At 36.7% G+C, this 18511-nt stretch overlaps 1 protein-coding gene and 1 long non-coding RNA gene across 3 annotated transcripts; both read left to right on the top strand.

Annotated features, from left to right (window-relative positions):
• The first annotated feature begins 5970 nt into the window (after positions 1-5970).
• LOC132602915 (uncharacterized) lies at positions 5971-8771 on the top strand. The gene is made up of 3 exons (XR_009567900.1): positions 5971-6524; positions 6671-6781; positions 8280-8771. It is a non-coding gene; the product is annotated as an uncharacterized LOC132602915 (long non-coding RNA).
• A 466-nt stretch (positions 8772-9237) lies between these two features.
• Positions 9238-16024, top strand: LOC132637891 (uncharacterized). 2 transcript variants are annotated; one of them, XM_060354910.1, is made up of 5 exons: positions 9238-9947; positions 11016-11127; positions 12363-12477; positions 14154-15224; positions 15488-16024. In XM_060354910.1, the coding sequence occupies exons 1-5, from the start codon at positions 9794-9796 to the stop codon at positions 15752-15754; spliced, it is 1719 nt and encodes a 572-aa protein (XP_060210893.1). In that variant the 5' UTR covers positions 9238-9793; the 3' UTR covers positions 15755-16024. The 2 variants fall into 2 exon arrangements, with proteins under 2 accessions (XP_060210893.1, XP_060210897.1); XM_060354914.1 differs by lacking the exon at positions 9238-9947 and having other exon boundaries at positions 12404-12477.
• Positions 16025-18511: the final 2487 nt, after the last annotated feature.

Raw genomic sequence — 18511 nt, 5'->3', positions numbered from 1 at the left:
TGCTGCCGCCGGGGCGGATCCTGTACCGGTCGATGTTTTGGAGGAAAATGTCATGGCTGGTTCAACCGAACCCATTGCCGTTGACACGGCTAAAACTGTATTAGTCCCCATCGCCGAAACCTTCCAAAGACCTGTTCCATTAAAGGTCATCATTCCTAAAGCGGATACTGTCATCATTGAGGATGGCACGTCTTCGGAAAAAGAGCCAGCGCCAAGAAGGCCAAGCAAATCGGGTCAATTTCTTTTCTTGCCCATACTTTCGGGCAGGAGTATTTCGATAGTATGTTCCCTGATAAAGGGCTTGTTACCGCATCCGATGTGATGGCAGGTGCCTTAGGGTTTGGCCACCTTTCCATTCCATAACTACCGAGGAGGTCTCCCAGGGAATCCGAATCTAGATCGCGATCAAAGCCCGTGGGGACCTTCTCAGCTCCGAGCGTTAACCCAAATAGGATGAGGTCAGCCACTATCTACATCCCCGAGGATACCAATTTTTTGTCTCGGCCTGTTGGGGTAGCCAGCTACCTTCAACCCCTCGTGTCGGAATTCGATAAGGAGAATATGGGGCGAGTCTCTTGGCAATGCCTCTTCAATGAGAGTATGCATGCAGCCAACCGGGTAAACATTCCATTCTTTCAAAAGTTTTATTTGTTTTGAGTAATTCCAATGGTCTGCTGATCTTTGGCTCCATTTTCCCTTTGTAGTCTATTGTCCTTGAACACGAAGGCTTCATTCGTGTTATGCGGGAGATGGACGATCTGCAGGCCCAACTGGATACCCAAGGCCGAGAAACCGAGAAGTTCAGACTTCTCCTGCAGTAAAAAGAAGATCAGCTGCAGCAAGTAGGTGATCCTTCGGTCCTCCGAGCTGAGCTTGATGAGGCTAAAAAGAAAACCCTCTGATTTGAGAAAGACCTCAAGCCTATGACCGAAAAAAAATGAGGTCCTTGAGGCAGACATCATGAAGCTTGTTGAAGATGCCTCCACCTCCACCAAGCAGTTCGAGGAGCGTGAGGCAACCATCGCAAAGATTAGGTAAGAAATAGACTCCCTCATAGTTGAGGCTGTTAACCTCGGGACAGGTTTGGCCGGATTAAGGCTGAGAGGGCCTCCGAAAAAGAGATCTTGAGGGTGGCCCAAGAAAAGGCAGAAAATCGGGCCAAACCTAACGAAGAGCTGAGGTGACACGACCCAACCCCGTAGGCCATGACTAGTGCCTGTATTGGACACCCAAACGTACCCAATAGCCCTAGCTAGCATATTAGCAGAGTATATCAATATAAACTTCAATTGGCGTTACTAAATATCGCATAGGCACAAGTATAACACGTAGAAGCCGATAAGGCCATCATAGATCATAACAACCCAAAAACATATACAGAACCCACATATGTGTCTACAGACCTCTACAGAACATAACAGAATCATAAGACGGGACAGGGCCCCGTCGTACCCCTGAATGGCGTATATATACACAATAACAGAAGGCTATACCAAGATGTAGGCTCCGGATAAAAGAGCGCTCCAAAATAGCGGAATAAAGTCCTAAGCGGGCGGATCAGCAAACCTGTCGTTTGTACCTGCGCGGCATGAAAACGCAGCCCCCGAAGAAAGGGGGTCAGTACGAAATATGTACCGAGCATGTAAAGCAGGGAGTGTAGTAAACAAGCCAGAACAGAAATCGAAAATGTGAGTATGAACATAATAGGTATAGAACGTACCCGGCCCAATAGGGGTCTCGGTGGTATAAGTACATCATAATCATATGCATGAACATATATATATATTTATATATAAATACCGTACCCGGCCCTCTAGTGAGGGACTCGGTGAATGGAATCATCAGATGCCCTCCTGGCCGCCGTAGCCCGTCATCACATCAACACATCACCACATCCTCATCAGATATACATATACATACCGTACCCGGCCCTCTAGTGAGGGACTCGGTGAATAATGCAGTAGAAAGTGCACGATAACATACCCGGCCCGGGACTCGGTGAAATAGATCATAGCACATGCACGAGCAGAGTAGTGAGAAACTGATGCACATAATCAAGACTCAATGAAATGATCGAACGTATTATCAGAGTATTCATAGCGGATCTCTCACATCACATATTTTTGTCAGAATACTTATACCGGAACACTTGTATCAAATACTCGTATCAGATGATTCATATCAAAATATTCATACCAGAATACTTATGTGCGAATGCTTATGTCGGAACATTTACATCAAACTACTTATGTCAGAAAACTTATATCAAAATGCTTATACCGGAATGTTCGTAGCGGAGATCTTATGTCAAAGAGGGCGTACAATTCATAACAAACTTGGAGTGGTTAGAATACCACCATTTAGTAGTCGGAACGGTAACCAAGAGTTTCCTTTAATTATCGTATAGAAGTAAGTCAAGTAGAACAATAGGAAGGGATTCGGGAATGGTGGACCCACCTCGGGTCAAATGAAGTGGCGTACATAATTTTACGTATTTTACACTTCCTAATATCCCTTATGAAAGTTTTAAAGTAATCGAGTCCTATTTGCTCAAGTTCTAGGTGTTTAGACAACTTTTCTAATCATTAGCAACATAATCGATTCAATTCCACTGAATGAAAAAGGGAGAAATTTAATCGTGGATTCCGAAGAGTAGAGTCATCCCCGGGGTCCAAATTCAAACCTAACACGTCTAGGACATGCCAAGAGAAGAAAAGGTGGAGCTTTACATACCTTTCTTGCGTTTTACGATCGCCAAAGCTCAAATCCCGTTTCGTCAAAAACCTACAAATGGTCACATTTACCAATTACTATTCATAAGGCTTAAAGTTCCAATTTTGATTTAGTATTTGTCTACCAAAATTTCGGCAGCACCTCCCCTATAAATACAACATCCCCGAGAATTCAACTCGGCCAAATTCATCAACACAACACCCAAAGCAACACCAACAACATCAAGAATCACAACAAAAATACATTCTAACATAAATGTTCCTCTTTTCTACATTGTGCAATAACTCCCATTCCAACTTCACACCTCCAACCCAATCTCAATATTTTCATGTTCATTATTAATCAAGATCATCACAATGTAATTTGGAAGCATTTCATATCATATTTACAAAATATTCACAAGATATACAAAATATACAAACTTTCCACCAAAGTCATAATTCATCCGAAACCTCTAATCTTCGACATAAATATTCATGACACATTTTCATCCTCCAATTTCATTAACAATAATCATAATTCACACTTTAACAATTTCATTTTCATCATTACTTAAATCTACCATAAAATCATAAAACTTCCCATAACAACTTAACAACCAATCTTTCATGCCAATATGGATTAGTATCCTTCCAAATCCATCAACTAACATAATAATCCACATTTAGAACTTCACTCCCATAATTACACAAAACTATATTAAAATCACATAATTTCCCATAACCATTTTTCTATAAATTTTTATACCAACTTGAACCATTATTCTTCCATTTCCATCACAAGGCCACAACAATACAATTAACATAACAAATAAAATTTTTACCATCCTTCTTCATCCACACAATTTTTCGGCCATACACACATATGCCTATATCTCGGAAACAGCCATCCTACCTTGGTAGGAGTAAGGTCTGCGTACATTATACCCTCCCCAGACCCCAAGATGTGGGATTTCACTGGGCTGTTGTTGTTGTTGTTGTTGTTGTACACACATATGCCTATAACACACAATTTTTCATACTCTACATTCCTTTCCTCATTCTACAACACATACATATATATATATATATATATATTTCTTTCAAGACAAAAGGAGTAAAATCTTACCTTTCTCAAGAAATTTCCACTTGCCAACACAAGCACTTTCTTTCCTTAAAAATTATACCACGTTGAAGAGGGCCCTTAAATTAGTGAGAATACTAGAAAATTATAATTTTTGAGTCAAGAATTGGTGGCCTAAATTTTTTTCCTTTCTCTCCTTGCTTGGCCTAAATTCTCCTTCTTTTTTGCTCTTGTTTCTTGTTTTCTCTCCTTCTAGTTTTGTCTTGAAACTTCTAATGTTTCATGACAATTAAATGGTCCTTATATTTAATTACCACATGGATAATTTCCATGGGCTTGGGCTTGGCCATGTTGGCCGGCCACCCCTTGCAAATTTAGGCCTAATTTTGTTTTTTCATTTTTTTTTGGGCCAACCCGGTTGGTCCCGAATTGGGCCTAGCCCACAGACCTTTCGACCTTAAAACGTCCATATCTCTTTGTACCGACGTCACCTGGGAACCCACAACCTATGGATGGAAAGCTAATTCAATTATCTACAACTTCTATTTCCTGGTATTTTTCCAAATTCCAAACTTATAATACAGTTTTTGCCCCCCAAAGTCAGGTCACCCGAAAACATTTTCTTAAAAATATTCGTTTGGAGGACTTCCACTTTGATTTGGCCCAAGGGCCCTTCTTGAGTTGTGTTTAACTTCACATATGTGATTCATATAATTTGTCACATGTCCCAAAAAAAAATCTTGACGTGTGGGCCCCTACCTCAGCTTACAATTAATCCGACGTTCAAAAATACGGGATATAACATGAGGGGTGAACTCGAAACTTCTACCCATGCCCTTGACACCCTGAGTCAACAAAATGTCAAACTGATAGCCCAACTGTAGCGAGCTTTGGATGAACGGGACCAGGCCCGTGCTGATATTGATGTAGCCAGGGCTAGGTCTGTGTTAACGGCCGAGCATGTGAGATGGAATTCTTGGAGGCTCACTTTGGAAGAAACTCGGGGTGATATTGAGGATATTGCTTCCAAGATTGAGCTGGCGAGAGTAGTTGAAGATAAAGCTCTGAAAGCGCTTCTCGGAGATAGCTCGGAAGATGATCCCGAAGGCTCTGGCTCTGATTTCTCTTCGGAGGATTTGATAGCCCGATTCGTTCCTATTGTCAGCGACTTGAACTTCCCTACGGACCGGTTCGCCGACTTGGCTCGGTTCCTCCCCACTTATGTCGCTGTTTTTCTTTTGGAGTTGAGTTATAGCCACCCGTTGTTCCTACAGCATATCAAATATTAAGCATAAGTTAATTTCTTCTCCCGTATCACCATGTGTTTTTCATACAGATGCCCGTGGTGAAATCACGGGGTTATTGCTATTGAATGGATCAACGGAATGATTGTCGTCGACATTCAGGTCGACAACGTCATTTGAATTGACAGAATTTGGATCAGCGGGGTGAACGCCATTTGGATCTTGGGGTAATACGTCGACCGACACCCTGCTGTTGTTGTTTTCGCCATGGTGACTTGGTTCATCGTTATTGTTCAAGTGAATTGATTGGCTGTTGTTTGACAGTTTAAAGTTAACCTGAAATCACAAACTTCAAGAGAACAAGTGAAAGTAGAGTTGTAAATAAATCACCACCATTATCCTTAGCCTCACTGTGGGCGCCAAACTGTTAACCCCTAAAAAGGTAACAATTGAATTTGTACGTGGTTTAAAGGATATGTGGTTTAATCTGTCGTTAACGCAATGAAATATGGAAGAACAATCAATTATATATAAAGAACAAGGATAGAAGTAGCCTAATTCTGTTATTGTTTGCCCCGGTAATTGGTCCGGTACAGAGCGTTAGCTTTGTGCCCGAGCCAAATTGTTACAGAACTTAGGACTTGAATATGAGATTTTACAAAGTGTGAGAGTAGAAAATGAGATCATCCTAATGAGAGGGTTTACCCCTATTTATAGTACAAGGGTTAAAACCATAATTTTCCCTCAAATATGGTAAAATACGCTAATTACTACTACTGGTGGCGTCACAACGATTGTAACGTAACGGACGACGGAATTGGTGGCGAGAAATCCGACTTGTTACGGATTTCTCGCATTCATGCTAACCGACGTCAATTTGGCCTAACGGACTAACGACCCCTCGAACTTCATTTCATCCGAATCACCGAGCTCGAACCAATATCACATTTTGAAGTCCACATTCCTATTTTGCTCTGACCTCTCGTCAGAAGGTCATAACTTTTTAACCCAATTTTTACTGTATACAATAACGCAATACAGTTGTTCTTAGTTTCTACTTTCTTTTATCGTTTGATATTTGGCTTCATCATCGCGCTCTTTATTTCAAATTGATTCAGCAAAGCCTCCATTATTTCTTGTTTTAAGCTCCTTTTCTCTTCTTCGACTGGGAGTTGAAGAGGAACAATATGGTACTTTAGGAATTCAATGTATTGGGAAAACTTTGGTATTAAAGTTACTGGCATATATGAGTTTTTCAACTTTCTCAAATTTATTAATGCCAAAGAAAGAGAAAAGAAGCTTGGCTCTTGCGTGCGTTTTGATAACCTGCTACATTGTTATCAAAAGAGAGACGACTATAAGACTCTCTTACTTCATATATATTCCGCTTGAATCAATTTATTTTTCCTAAAATGAAATTGTCTGATTTTTAATATGAAAATCAATGCTTATGCCCTTCTCACACTTATGCATCTTCCAAAAGATGTAATATTTTTATTTTTCTTGGTTTTTCAATTGCATGTCGGTTACTAATTTTCTGTTGCTATAATTTTCTTTGTCCAGCTTTTTGGTGCACTTTGCTATTACTGATACTTTTGTTCCTCTATTTTGTTTCATCTTTTTTATTTCAGTTTTTGCTGTGTCGTGGTAGTCCATTCATGTGCCTGTTCTGTTCAACACTTCGGAGTCTGGTATTGCTCTTCTATTGGCATTGCAACACACTTTGTTATGAATAGATCCAAGTAAGGTGTTGTTTATTATACGGTAAACCTCATCTATATGACATCGAAGTCTATGAATCCAGAGTATATACACTTATTTTATCATATCGTTTCTAGCTTTATTTTATCTTTTTTTTTTAAAAAAAAAATCTTTCTTTCTCTGTTGGTTATTGATGACTACCATTATAATTTAAATGCTGAAAAAGGGTGTTCCTGATTGCAATTTATTCATTTTCAAATTAAGGAGGACTCTTTCTTATTTTCTGAGCTTCTATTGTAGATTTAATATTTCAGGCTCTTCTTTCTTTCGGTTGGGGATGTGAAGTTGACTAGACTTCTATATCAGCGAAGCTAGCGAGATAATCTTGTGTTTCTGCTTCTACTTCTACTTGACTTTTCACTTGTGTATGCCTTTATGGTTCTCCCTTGGCTTCTCTTATGTAAAAGACTAATGTAAGATAATTGTTTGGTCATAGCTATTAGTCTTTGGTGTATTCTAAATGCAGAAGTGGGCTAAGATGGAGTAGCATGTAGGGGATAACAGCTTGGCCATCACTATCGCTTTAAGGGGATGCTACTAATTACTGAAGAGACACCTAATAGAGTGGGCTTTGATGCCTGATGGTAACCTGGTGTTCGATGGCAGATGGGATGGTTCCGACTAGAATATGATTTTCTGGAGTTTGTTTTGAATTAGTGTGTCGTCATATTCAGATCTCAACTCAGGAAGACCTCCTATAATGTGATAAATGTCCTACCTATTGAATGAACTTTGCACACTTCTCATTTTAAGAACTTTCTATTAGTGGATTTTAATTGTTAAGTATTTACCGAGATGAAAATTTCAAGATGAAAAAGATCAATTCTATTCTTTAGAGGGATGAAGTAGTTGTGAAAGAGAAAGGGAATAGTTTTAAGATAGAGGTTGTAAGATTCCCTACCTTTAAGAAGTTTAATTGGAAATGTTTTTTGTTTTTGATAAGGTAAAATATGATGGAAATGTTTACTCCTATTGTTATTTCTGCATTGTACAGACTGTAGTAAAATATGATGCTTTTGTGGATGCTCGAGGTTGAGGAAAAGAATACCAAACACTAAGCCTTTCAGCAAGAGATCCAGTCTTAAGAGACTTGATCACCTCTGAGCAGTATTGTTCAATCCTTTTAATTGATAGGTTTGTGTGTTAAGATCAATATGTTTTGGATGAAACTTTCCTTCAATCCCCCAACTTCTCCTCCCCGTCTAAGGCCATTTATTTCATCTCCAACAGCGTGAAAAAATGCATTCCTAATTGGGATGAATTAAGTATCATTATTCATCGTGGAGTTGCTTTAAAGGGGGAACCAAGTCTCACATGCTTTTCTTTAAAGCATAATTGAGTCATTAGCTTCTTAAGGCCTCTCTACTGCTTTCTTCGAATTTACCAGAAAACTTCTATTTGTGATATTTCTGTTTGTCAATTTTATTCAAAACATCTCGACATATCCACAGTTGATTGATGTTTACCTGCTTTTTGAAGCCAAATATGAAGCTCCTCCTATGATGCTGTTTTCAGAATAGCGAGACTTGACTGCTAAGCTCCCCACTACAGCTGATACTCAGAGCCTCAAAGGGAATGATGGGTTAGAACGTACGCAGGATGTGCTTGAAGACAAACAGTTCCTATATTTTGTTGGTGTCATATCTTCAATAGTTTATTGTAATAATTGGTAGGTACGGGGTTCTTATGTTATCTTTGAAAGATACTGTTAAAGGCATGTCTACTATGCACAAGATGTAACCATCTTACTGTGCACAAGATGTACCAAAACGTTTTAATGCTTATGGTTATGCATGTATTTTCATTTATATAAGGAGCAGTGCCAATATTGTCACCAGAATATTTGCGAAAAACAACATAAAAAGCTCAACACGTTACCATGTTGGGCCCGTGCTAATCACGGGAAGCTACATCTAGTTTCTATATAATAGAAATAGAAAAGGTTGGAAATATTGTTTTTTTTGTCTCTTATTTTTCATTGTTTTTTTTCTCTTATTTTTCTCCTTGCGAAAGTACATAGATGCCTTGGTGGCTTTATTTTCTAAGGAGAAATAGAACCCAGGAAAAAGACAATTGAAAGGTTACAACTTTTTACCCTCAAAATGGGGCAATAAAGAAAGTAGAATACTTTCTGGTGTAAAAATAGAACAAATCAAAATAAATAAATAAATAAATAAATAAAGTGGGGTGATATTGTATGTACCATTCTCAATATCCTAATTTATATGATACAGTTCGTATTTGAGAGTCAAATTTCTTTATTTTAACCTTGAATTCGGATATATAATACTTAAGTTTTTTGAAAAATAATTTACATATTTAAAAATTATATAAAACATCATAAGTCATAATAATTAATAATTTAAAATATTTACAGGGCATACTAATAAATCAAGGTCAATTTTGTTTCTTGTTTAACTCTAAAAAAATGAAAAATACCAGAACAGAGAAAATACAAATTATCCGCTAGTGGAATATTTGTCTATATTTTTTCTTAAGGAATATTTCTGTCTATTATTAAGTGAATGAAATGAAACATCACATCCCAACTAATCGTCGTGACTTGTCCTTTCAATAATAATAATATCTGATGTCTGAAAAAAACAAAAAAAAACCCAAAAGCAAAAGTCATTGTAAACCCAAAAGAAAACGTCTCTCAAAATTCAAGTTTCAAATATCACTGCTCCCCACGACACACACACACTCTCTCTCTCACACACACATCTTCAAAATCTTCTCTATATTTCTCTACCTGCATATATATATATATATATACATAGACTACAACAAATTTAATTCCATATATGTTATATAATCTATCTATCCAGGTGTTACATTAATGCAGCTTCAGTTCGAGCTGATTTTTCATTTTTGAATCTGTAGCTTCATATTTAGAGCGTTTTTAGAAAAAAATAAAAAGGCTAGGGTTTTGTGAGCTGATTTTGCATAATAGTGATGTATTAAGGAGTTGAGGGTTTTATTTGTTAGTTGCCATGAATAGAAGTTTTAGATCAGAGGATTCGGGTACGAGGCAGAGAATTAAGAGCTCAGATGAGGAACTATCATTGTTTCTTGAAATGCGACGAAGGGAAAATGAAAGAAATAATAATCGATTTCTTCAAATAAACGACGATTTTGATCCCCTTGGTGCGCCTCTTTTTTTGTTTTTGTTTTTGTTTTCCCTTTCATTTATTGACTTTGAAATGCTGCTTGGTGACGTTTGTTTGTGCACTTGCAAATAAGTTTGTTTGTTTATTCAAATTGAGAGGATAATTTTTTGAAGGGAAAATAACCTCTATGTCTACTTGGAGAAAATATTTACGCCACGTAGCCCATATTTTGAGCTTTTTTTTTTTTCAAATTTGTATGACAAGTAAACCTGCCGCTGCTACCCTTTAAGTGTGCACAAGGTAAACCCTGATCCTGTTTAATTGCTCGCAAACCACACAGGATAGATAACCCGCACTAGGCAACTCCTGTGCGATGAGCTCAACGGTTGAGCTCGGCCCATATTTTGAGTTTGTTACTGGTTTAGCCCATATTTGTGTATAAACACCTACAATATTATACAAGGTCGATACGATATGTATGATGCTTTCCCCCAGGTATAATGTTGTATATTGGGCTACGTTGCGTAATAATTTATGTTGGGCTGTAACTTGAAGAACTTTTTTCAAGTTGAAGTTATTTTTTGAAGGTGCATTTCTACTTGCACTCTCAAATCTTCAAGTTCACAGACTTCTTCCATAAAAACTACAATTATCCAGAAGTCTTCCATAAACCTTTTTCTATAGTCCACTTCAACCAAATTGTTCCAATTTCAACTTCAAAATACTCCCTTTGTCCCAATTTATGTAGTCCCTTTCGGATTTTGAGATTCAAACAAGTCTTTCTTTGACCGTAATTTTTTCACATATCTTTAAATATTTTGAATTATCAATTATTATGACTTATAGTATACTAGTTCCAATTATGTAAATTTTATTTCAAAAAACTTAACGATTCCATGCCCGAATTCACGTCAAAATTAAGCTATTTGACTCTCAAAGTTTGAACTGTGCCACATATATTGGGACAGAGCGAGTATATGTGAAACATACCTTTAATCTTTTGGACATCATATAGGCATGAAAATGTGGCCAACTTGTGAGGGATTTGTGATTTCTGCTTCATAGCCTATGCTCATATACTTTTTTCAATTATGTCTTATTGCAGGATCAAACAATGGTAGTTCACCTGCATTAAATATTGCATCAGCTGCACCAGTACGGAAGACTCGTGCTGATGAGTTCCTTAATGCTGACAATGATAAAACTGATTACGACTGGTAATTTCTTTTTTGTTCTCCTTTCAAGAATGTGCTGTATGCGATTCTTTAGTTGTTTAGTTATTACTTTTACCTGCATAGGTTGAATTTTGACATCATAAGTTTCTTTATCCAATTCAACTTCATCTTTGGTCACGTAGTTTATAAATTCTTTAGGCAAATATTGATGCACAATTTTGCTCAAATTATGTTACCTAGACATGTTTACTGAGATAGGCATCCCAATGACAGAAAACAGAAATTTGAAAGTTATGGGACACAAACAAACATAATAAGATGTGTAATCTAATTTTGTTACTTTTGTTTATATAAGATTTATCTACAAACTAATGGAACATTAAGAACTACTCCTCAGAGACGACATTTCATTGATTATGTTGGTTCCAATGTAACAAACGATAGATTCAAGTCATTCAACTTTGTTAAAGACTAAAAATATTTAACATCTAATGTAAATCATAGTGCCAAGAAACATAAAATACCATGCTAAAGATCTAGCAGGAAGTTGCTCCTCTTTCTCTTCAAATGAGGACTATGTCGAATAATAGGAGCGTGAAGATTTGGTAGGTTATTAGTTTCATTTATTATAAGAGACTTAATTTAATCCATTTAAAGTTCTTGTTATGTACCCCGAGGAGAGAGGCAGAAAGTTAGGAAATAGTGCCCTACCAGTGTCTAGTAGACTGATAGAGGTCTCCAAGTCTAGAAACCTCTTTAAATGTTGAAGGCTAGGTGTTTGACACGTGACACTCAGCACTCCAAATACAATTTATATGTGCATCTTAAACTTTGATGTCATACTTTTCCAGGTAGTAATTGTAATACATGCAAGCTGAATTCAATTTCTCGATGTTACAAGTGGAGGATAGCCAAGAATGTTGAGGATGCAAATTTAAGTGATAAAATATAAGGTTGTTAAAAGCAGATTTTTATTCAAATATCGTGAACAGTGAGAAAAACACGTATAGTTTGTAGAGGTATTTGTTTTCTGCACTATTTAAGTACAAAGATTAATGGATGCCATATATCAAAATTTAGCACTCACATAAATAAAAGGAGTAGGGTGGTGCACCCCCTTTCTCTAATGTTGAAAATTAGAAGAAAAGGGGCTTCTTTGCACCTCTGATGTTGAATGATATTTTGTTGATTCATGAATCAAATTTCCTGGTCATTCTTTTAAAATAGTATATGCAGTTCTCTATGCTTTATTGTGAGATGTTATTTTCCTGTTTCAGGCTTCTAACACCTCCAGGTACTCCTCTTTTTCCTTCTCTAGAGATGGAATCGCGTAAAACTATGATGAGTCAGCTGGGAAATTCTAGAGCTCATCCCACTGCATTGACATCTAGAGTAAGAATAATTATATTCTACTATTACATTCTTCTATTGCTGAGATATTACATTGTGTGTAATTGGAAATTAGCACTTTACACTTTTGCTATGTTTCATACGGAAATTATAGTCAATCTCTGTGATCTGAAAGTATTCACCCCTATCCAGCCGCCACTAGAGGGATGGGGAGATTTATGGGAAGCCTAAAAGGAAATTTCTATAATTAGACAGGAAGACCCTGGCAGGTTATTTAGTTCAGAACTGGTGCACATGGTGGCTCCATTGTTTAATCAAATGCTATTCGCAGAAGCCTCGCTGCTGAATTTGAGAATTGGTTTAGTTTTTGAACTTTTCAATGCAGATATAGTATGATGTATATCTGCCCCAAAGGCTTAGTTCAAGTGATAAAGGTCGAGGGACTTGTGACTTAGGTCCAGGTTCGAGCCCTGCACCATGCTAACTAAGCCCGGTATTTAATTGAAGAATTATAGAGGGGTGGCCCCATTATCCCCGTGATTCGAAGGCTGCGGTTGGTCCTAATGGTTGACCCCAGGTGCGCTTGGTCATCCAAAAGAAAAAGTACGATGTACATTTCTTTTGTGATGGTTCTTGTGGGAAATTTCGCGTACCCAATCTCTCGGATATCACCCATTTGGAAAACTTAATTCCTAGGAATATTTTAGGGCTATGATTTCTTTATCCTAGTGAGGATGCATTAGCTGGGTGTACCAGTACATGCTCTTATGATGGGGTGTCTGTGATCAGTGCGAGTTGGTTTTTTCTTAAGGATTCTCCCGAGAAATTATAATTATCAGATTTCTTGATACCCAGTATACTAGATGCTATCACACATTTAATCATTACCCAATTTGATAGAATTGTTTAATCTTGAAGAGAATCTTCTATAATTTTGCATGTTAGGTGTTTTTTGGGTTTTATGCTGTCAATAATAACTTGATTATTCTTAGATAAAAGTAGATGGAAACAATGAAGAAAAGTACCAATAGAAAAAGTTTGTAAGATTAACCAATATGTCACAATTAAAAAGTTCATGTGACGAAAAACACCAATGTGTAACTTGCTTTATATGTTTCAACCTTCAACTCATAATTTAGATTGAGCAAGTACATTACAGAAAGATTAGAGAAAACATTATTGAAAATGTCTAGATACCATTAAAAAAAAAAAGTTTCTCAAACCACATGCTAAAGACTCAAAATCCACAGAAAAATTATAAACATTTGAAGAAAAATCTATAAAATAGTTTCAAATTTTTGTAAATGCAATACATACATATATAGATATACACATTTGTGTATATAATATAATTACAAGGTGGTATATGTTGCCGGTTTGATTTATTAGTTTCAATTCAACTTTTCTTTTTTTTCCTAATACAAAAGCAAATCAAATAATTATTGGTTTTTTCTTTTAACCTTAACACCAAACTGTAGCAAATCAAAACACATTATCAGTTTTTCAGTGGGTTCGATTCAGTTTAATTGTTTGATTTGGTTTTCCATTTATCTTGATGACAATGGAAAACTTTGCCTGTTAGTGCAAGTAGATAAATATGTGAAGTGCAAATAGTGAAGCTTTCTGCTTGGCAATCTCAACCTGAAGTCTGTACAACAGTTTTGAGTTATTTTCTTGGAACCAGGGATCTTTACTGTAACTTGTTACTTTTGATGCAGTTAACAAATTCTCTCCCAGAGACCACCGGAAGAAGCAACTTAGCATCTAGACAGCTAGCTTCCTCTCCTGGATTAAACACTTCAAGTTCTAGTCTTCGAAGACCTTCTTCTTCAGGTGGATCAAGACCTTCTTCAGCTGGATCAAGACCTTCAACTCCGACTGGTAGACCGACATTAAGCTCATCTACATCCTCCTTGACCTCAGCATCTAGATCCACATCTGCGAGAGCACCCAAAGCAATGACATCGACTGCAACCTCTAAAACAATGTCAACCACAACGACATCTAGATCATCAAGGTCTGCAACACCTACTTCTCGTGCCACCATGCCTTCTGCAAAACCCACTGTCCCTCCAAGATCTTCAACACCTACTGCAAGGTCCAATGCAAGGTCCTCGACACCAACAAGCAGGGCCTCAATTGCTGGATCAAAGTCCACATCCAGGGCAGCAACTCCAACTCGTCGAGCAACTTCAGTGTCAAGTACAACAAATACAACTGTTCCTCATGTTAAACCTTTATCTTCCTCTTCAAGTACCAAGTCAGCTACAATGGCATCACGAAACCCTGCAGCCCCACGTGCTAGTTCTCCAACTGTAAAACCCAGACCATGGAAGCCTTCAGATATTCCAGGGTTCTCCCTTGATGCTCCACCCAATTTAAGGACATCGCTACCTGACAGGCCAATTTCAGCTACTAGGGGAAGACCTGGAGCAGCTAGTGCTAGATCTTCATCTGTTGATCGAGCTTCAAATGGAAGGGTTAGACGACAATCATGCTCTCCGGCAAGAGGACGTCCTCCTAATGGTGTTATGCATAGCAATGGAAGCTCTGTTCCTGTCCCATACATGAGCCGACTTCATGCTAAAGCCAATGACAATGTAAGCCCTGGCATGGTTGGGACCAAGATGGTTGAAAGGGTAGTAAATATGCGGAAGCTGGTTCCTCCGAAGCAAGATGACAGACATTCTCCACACAGTAACTTATCTGCAAAGTCTTCGTCGCCTGATAGCTCAGGTTTTGGAAGATCATTATCAAAGAAATCCTTGGATATGGCTATTAGACATATGGTATATACATTCTTTTCATTTATTGCAGCTATGGAAATATACTATAATTCCTTGAATAACATTATATCAGGAATTCACATTCCTATGCTAATAGAATATTGTGTTCTACCATAGCTTGAAGATATAAGTATACCTCTGAACTGATTAAAGTTCCAAAATGTTCTGTTGGTTTCTCGTAGCTGTAAAGTCTTAGATGATCCATCTTGTTGGCCTTATTCTCTTTTCTTATTCATTACTTAACTTGAGACATTGCTCTTGGACAGGATATAAGGCAAAGAGTCTCGGGTAATCTGCGTCCGTTGATGACTAATATTCCAGCATCCTCTATGTACAGCGTGAGATCAGGGCCTAATAGAGGCAGGACAAGCAGGACCGTCAGTGTGCCTGACTCCCCACTTGCCACGAGCAGTAATGCTAGTTCTGAAGTGAGTGGTAGTAACAATGCTGTGTGGGTCAATGGAAGTGAAATTGATGATGACATTAGCAGCGATAAAGGTGCTCGATCACCTGGCAGTGTGCATGGGAGGTGATGATTGGCCTTTCATGCTGTAGGATGCTTTCTCTGTTATGGATCGGTGCCAGTTTGAGAGTTTGACACCAGAATATGATTGTTTCCCTGGAATAACTGACTGAAGAACTGACTAATTTGACTCACTTGATTATGTAAAGATTGATGCACTGTCTAGCTGTATTTTGAAGCCTTTGTATCGTTAGTCCATTAATGCTAATTTCTTATTTTTGTTCATGAGAAGTGTGACATATATATGAGATAAACATCTTGTGATGAGTTTGATCCTGAATGATGAAAGGGCGCTTCATTTTTGGCACGGGAAGAGTGCTTGTCATGGTCTTTAAGCATCCCGAAAAAGCATCCCTTGTGCCAAAATCAGGTATTGGTGGAGTCTCTAATTTGCATAAATTAAACAAGGTACTCCTTCCATTTCAATTTATGTGAACTCATTTGACTGGACACGACATTTAAGAAAGAGTGAAGACTCTTGAAACTTGTGGTTCAAAATAAGTCTTAAATATTTGTGTGACTGTAAATCACTTCATAAAGTGAATTTGTTTCCAAATTAAGAAAAAAGTCATTCATTTTGGCACGAACTAAAAAAGAAATAGATTCACATAAATTGAAACAGAGGGAGTACTTATTTTTAGAACATTTGATTTACTTCTCTAAACGGGTACTGACAATTCATATGTCGAAATGTCCGATCTGTTGCTCCTTTACATCATGTTAGCGGGGGTGATGCAATGGAATTGCCAGATGCAGTGAACTTGTGGCTTCTCCAGTACATCAAGGATGATAAAAAGCCAAGAGTCCCCTTTATGTTTTGACATATATGCCGAACAAAGTAGGTCAAAGATGGTCGAGGGTAGATGGTAGAAGTCAACACAAAGTTGGAAATATAAAATTATTGTCTCATCTGCGAACATCTAATGCTTCATTCCGGCTTAATAATAAATTATAATATTAGCAAATCAGATAGAATTTTAATGAGATATTTGAGTGCTAAAGATTTGCCCATAATGTTTATGTATTGGTTTGAGTAAGTGATGAAATTAATTTAATTGAACCAAACGAAAAATATTTTTCTGAAAATGTTACTAGAAGATCTATATCTATATCTATATTATATATAATATAAAGCTAAGCATAGGTAATATGATGTGACATCTCTCTTTGGCCAAGAAATCTATTTATCTTTTTTCTCTTTTTTTTTTTTTTGCCTTTTTTCTTTCATTTTTCAATTTACTTCATTTTAAAAAATCTAAAAGCATTAAAAATTTCAATTATTTCCCATTGTTGTTACATGTTAATTAAAAGGGGGGCAAAACTCTTTCACTCCCTCACGTGGTCACGTCATATCACTGTAATAATTAAAGAAACCCAATAGTCTAATCCTATTTTGCTTGCTACTATAAATATCAAAAGTCCCCCTTTTATTTTATAAATACAATACAATGGAACTCACGAGTGCCACACTTAACTCTTATCAAGATTGGAATGACTATAGCAAGTTCTGCTAAGGATCAGCTTTGTAGGATTCATAAATTTTCCCTTAGAAGTAAAAAAGCTTTGTAGTATTCATGGGTTTTTCCTATTCAATCGAAACAGGGGAAGTAAGATTATTTTACAAAGACGGAAATCTCTGTCCAAAAAGATTGAGTGAGGAATTTTTTGTATTGTTTGATCTTATTTCTTTTCTTATTAGGATTTTTTTTTTTTTTTGGTTCTACATATATGATGCGCCAATTTCTAAACGGAAATCTTTGGGAAAAAGGAGATTGTGGAACTGGGGTATGTTCTTTTAATTATTGGTGAGTTATTCCTCTTTAAATTTACACAATCCTGATTTTATTTTTTCTATGAACTCTTTTGTTGCTTTGTGTTTGTATCCTATGGCAGGAGGCGTTGTGCCTGAAAAGACCTTATAGCTTAAGATTGTACGCATACATTGAACCCTTTTCTCTTCTCTCTATTAATAGTTGATTATAATGTGAAGTATGTTTTTGACTTCAAATTTGGGACTAGCAACTTTACTAATTAAAGTTAAAGAAATCAAGTATTCACCTAAAAAGTTGTTGAGCATTTACTTTCTTTTATTCAACAATACATATGTGGTTATTCAAAGTGTTAGAACGATGACGAGTTATATGTTATATTTACGTTATTAGTAATTTATATATGGTTGTTACATATATCTGATACTCTCTTAGAAACAAATCACTTGAAATTAGCAAAGTCATGACAATGAATAGATACTTAATTTACTTTGTGTAAATTACTCTGCAATTTTAACTAAATCAATGAAGTTAGAAAAACAATACAAAACTTATTTTCTTCTAGGCTTAATACCCAAATGGACCCTTAAACTTGACATGTTTTATAAGATAGGCATATAAACTTATAAGGTGACCAGATAGACACTTAAACTTACTCAAAGTGTATTTTTCAAGTTTTTCAGTTGTTTTGAAAACAAAAACTATATTTTTCAAACACTCACAATTTTCATGGCCAAACAAGCCCTAAATATATCACAAAATATTTTTTTTAAAATGCAAAAATAAGGAAAACACATATACATGAGACTATAAATGTGCACTTAAACCAATAAATACTCGCTAATCGCAATTTTGCAGCTTTCAAGTAACTCGGTTTTTTTTTTACACTTGAATAATTAAAAAACAATAACTTTAACCAATAAAAATCCTTAAAAAAAGAAATTTAAAATTAAGAAATTTCTTTTTTTAAGGATTTTCTTCTCGGCTTTACAGTTTTC

The sequence above is a fragment of the Lycium barbarum genome, chromosome 1 (genome assembly GCF_019175385.1).
Source record: "Lycium barbarum isolate Lr01 chromosome 1, ASM1917538v2, whole genome shotgun sequence".
NCBI lineage: Eukaryota > Viridiplantae > Streptophyta > Magnoliopsida > Solanales > Solanaceae > Lycium > Lycium barbarum.
Note: the sequence above shows the minus strand (reverse complement) of the source record. Positions and strands in the feature narration are given on the sequence as shown.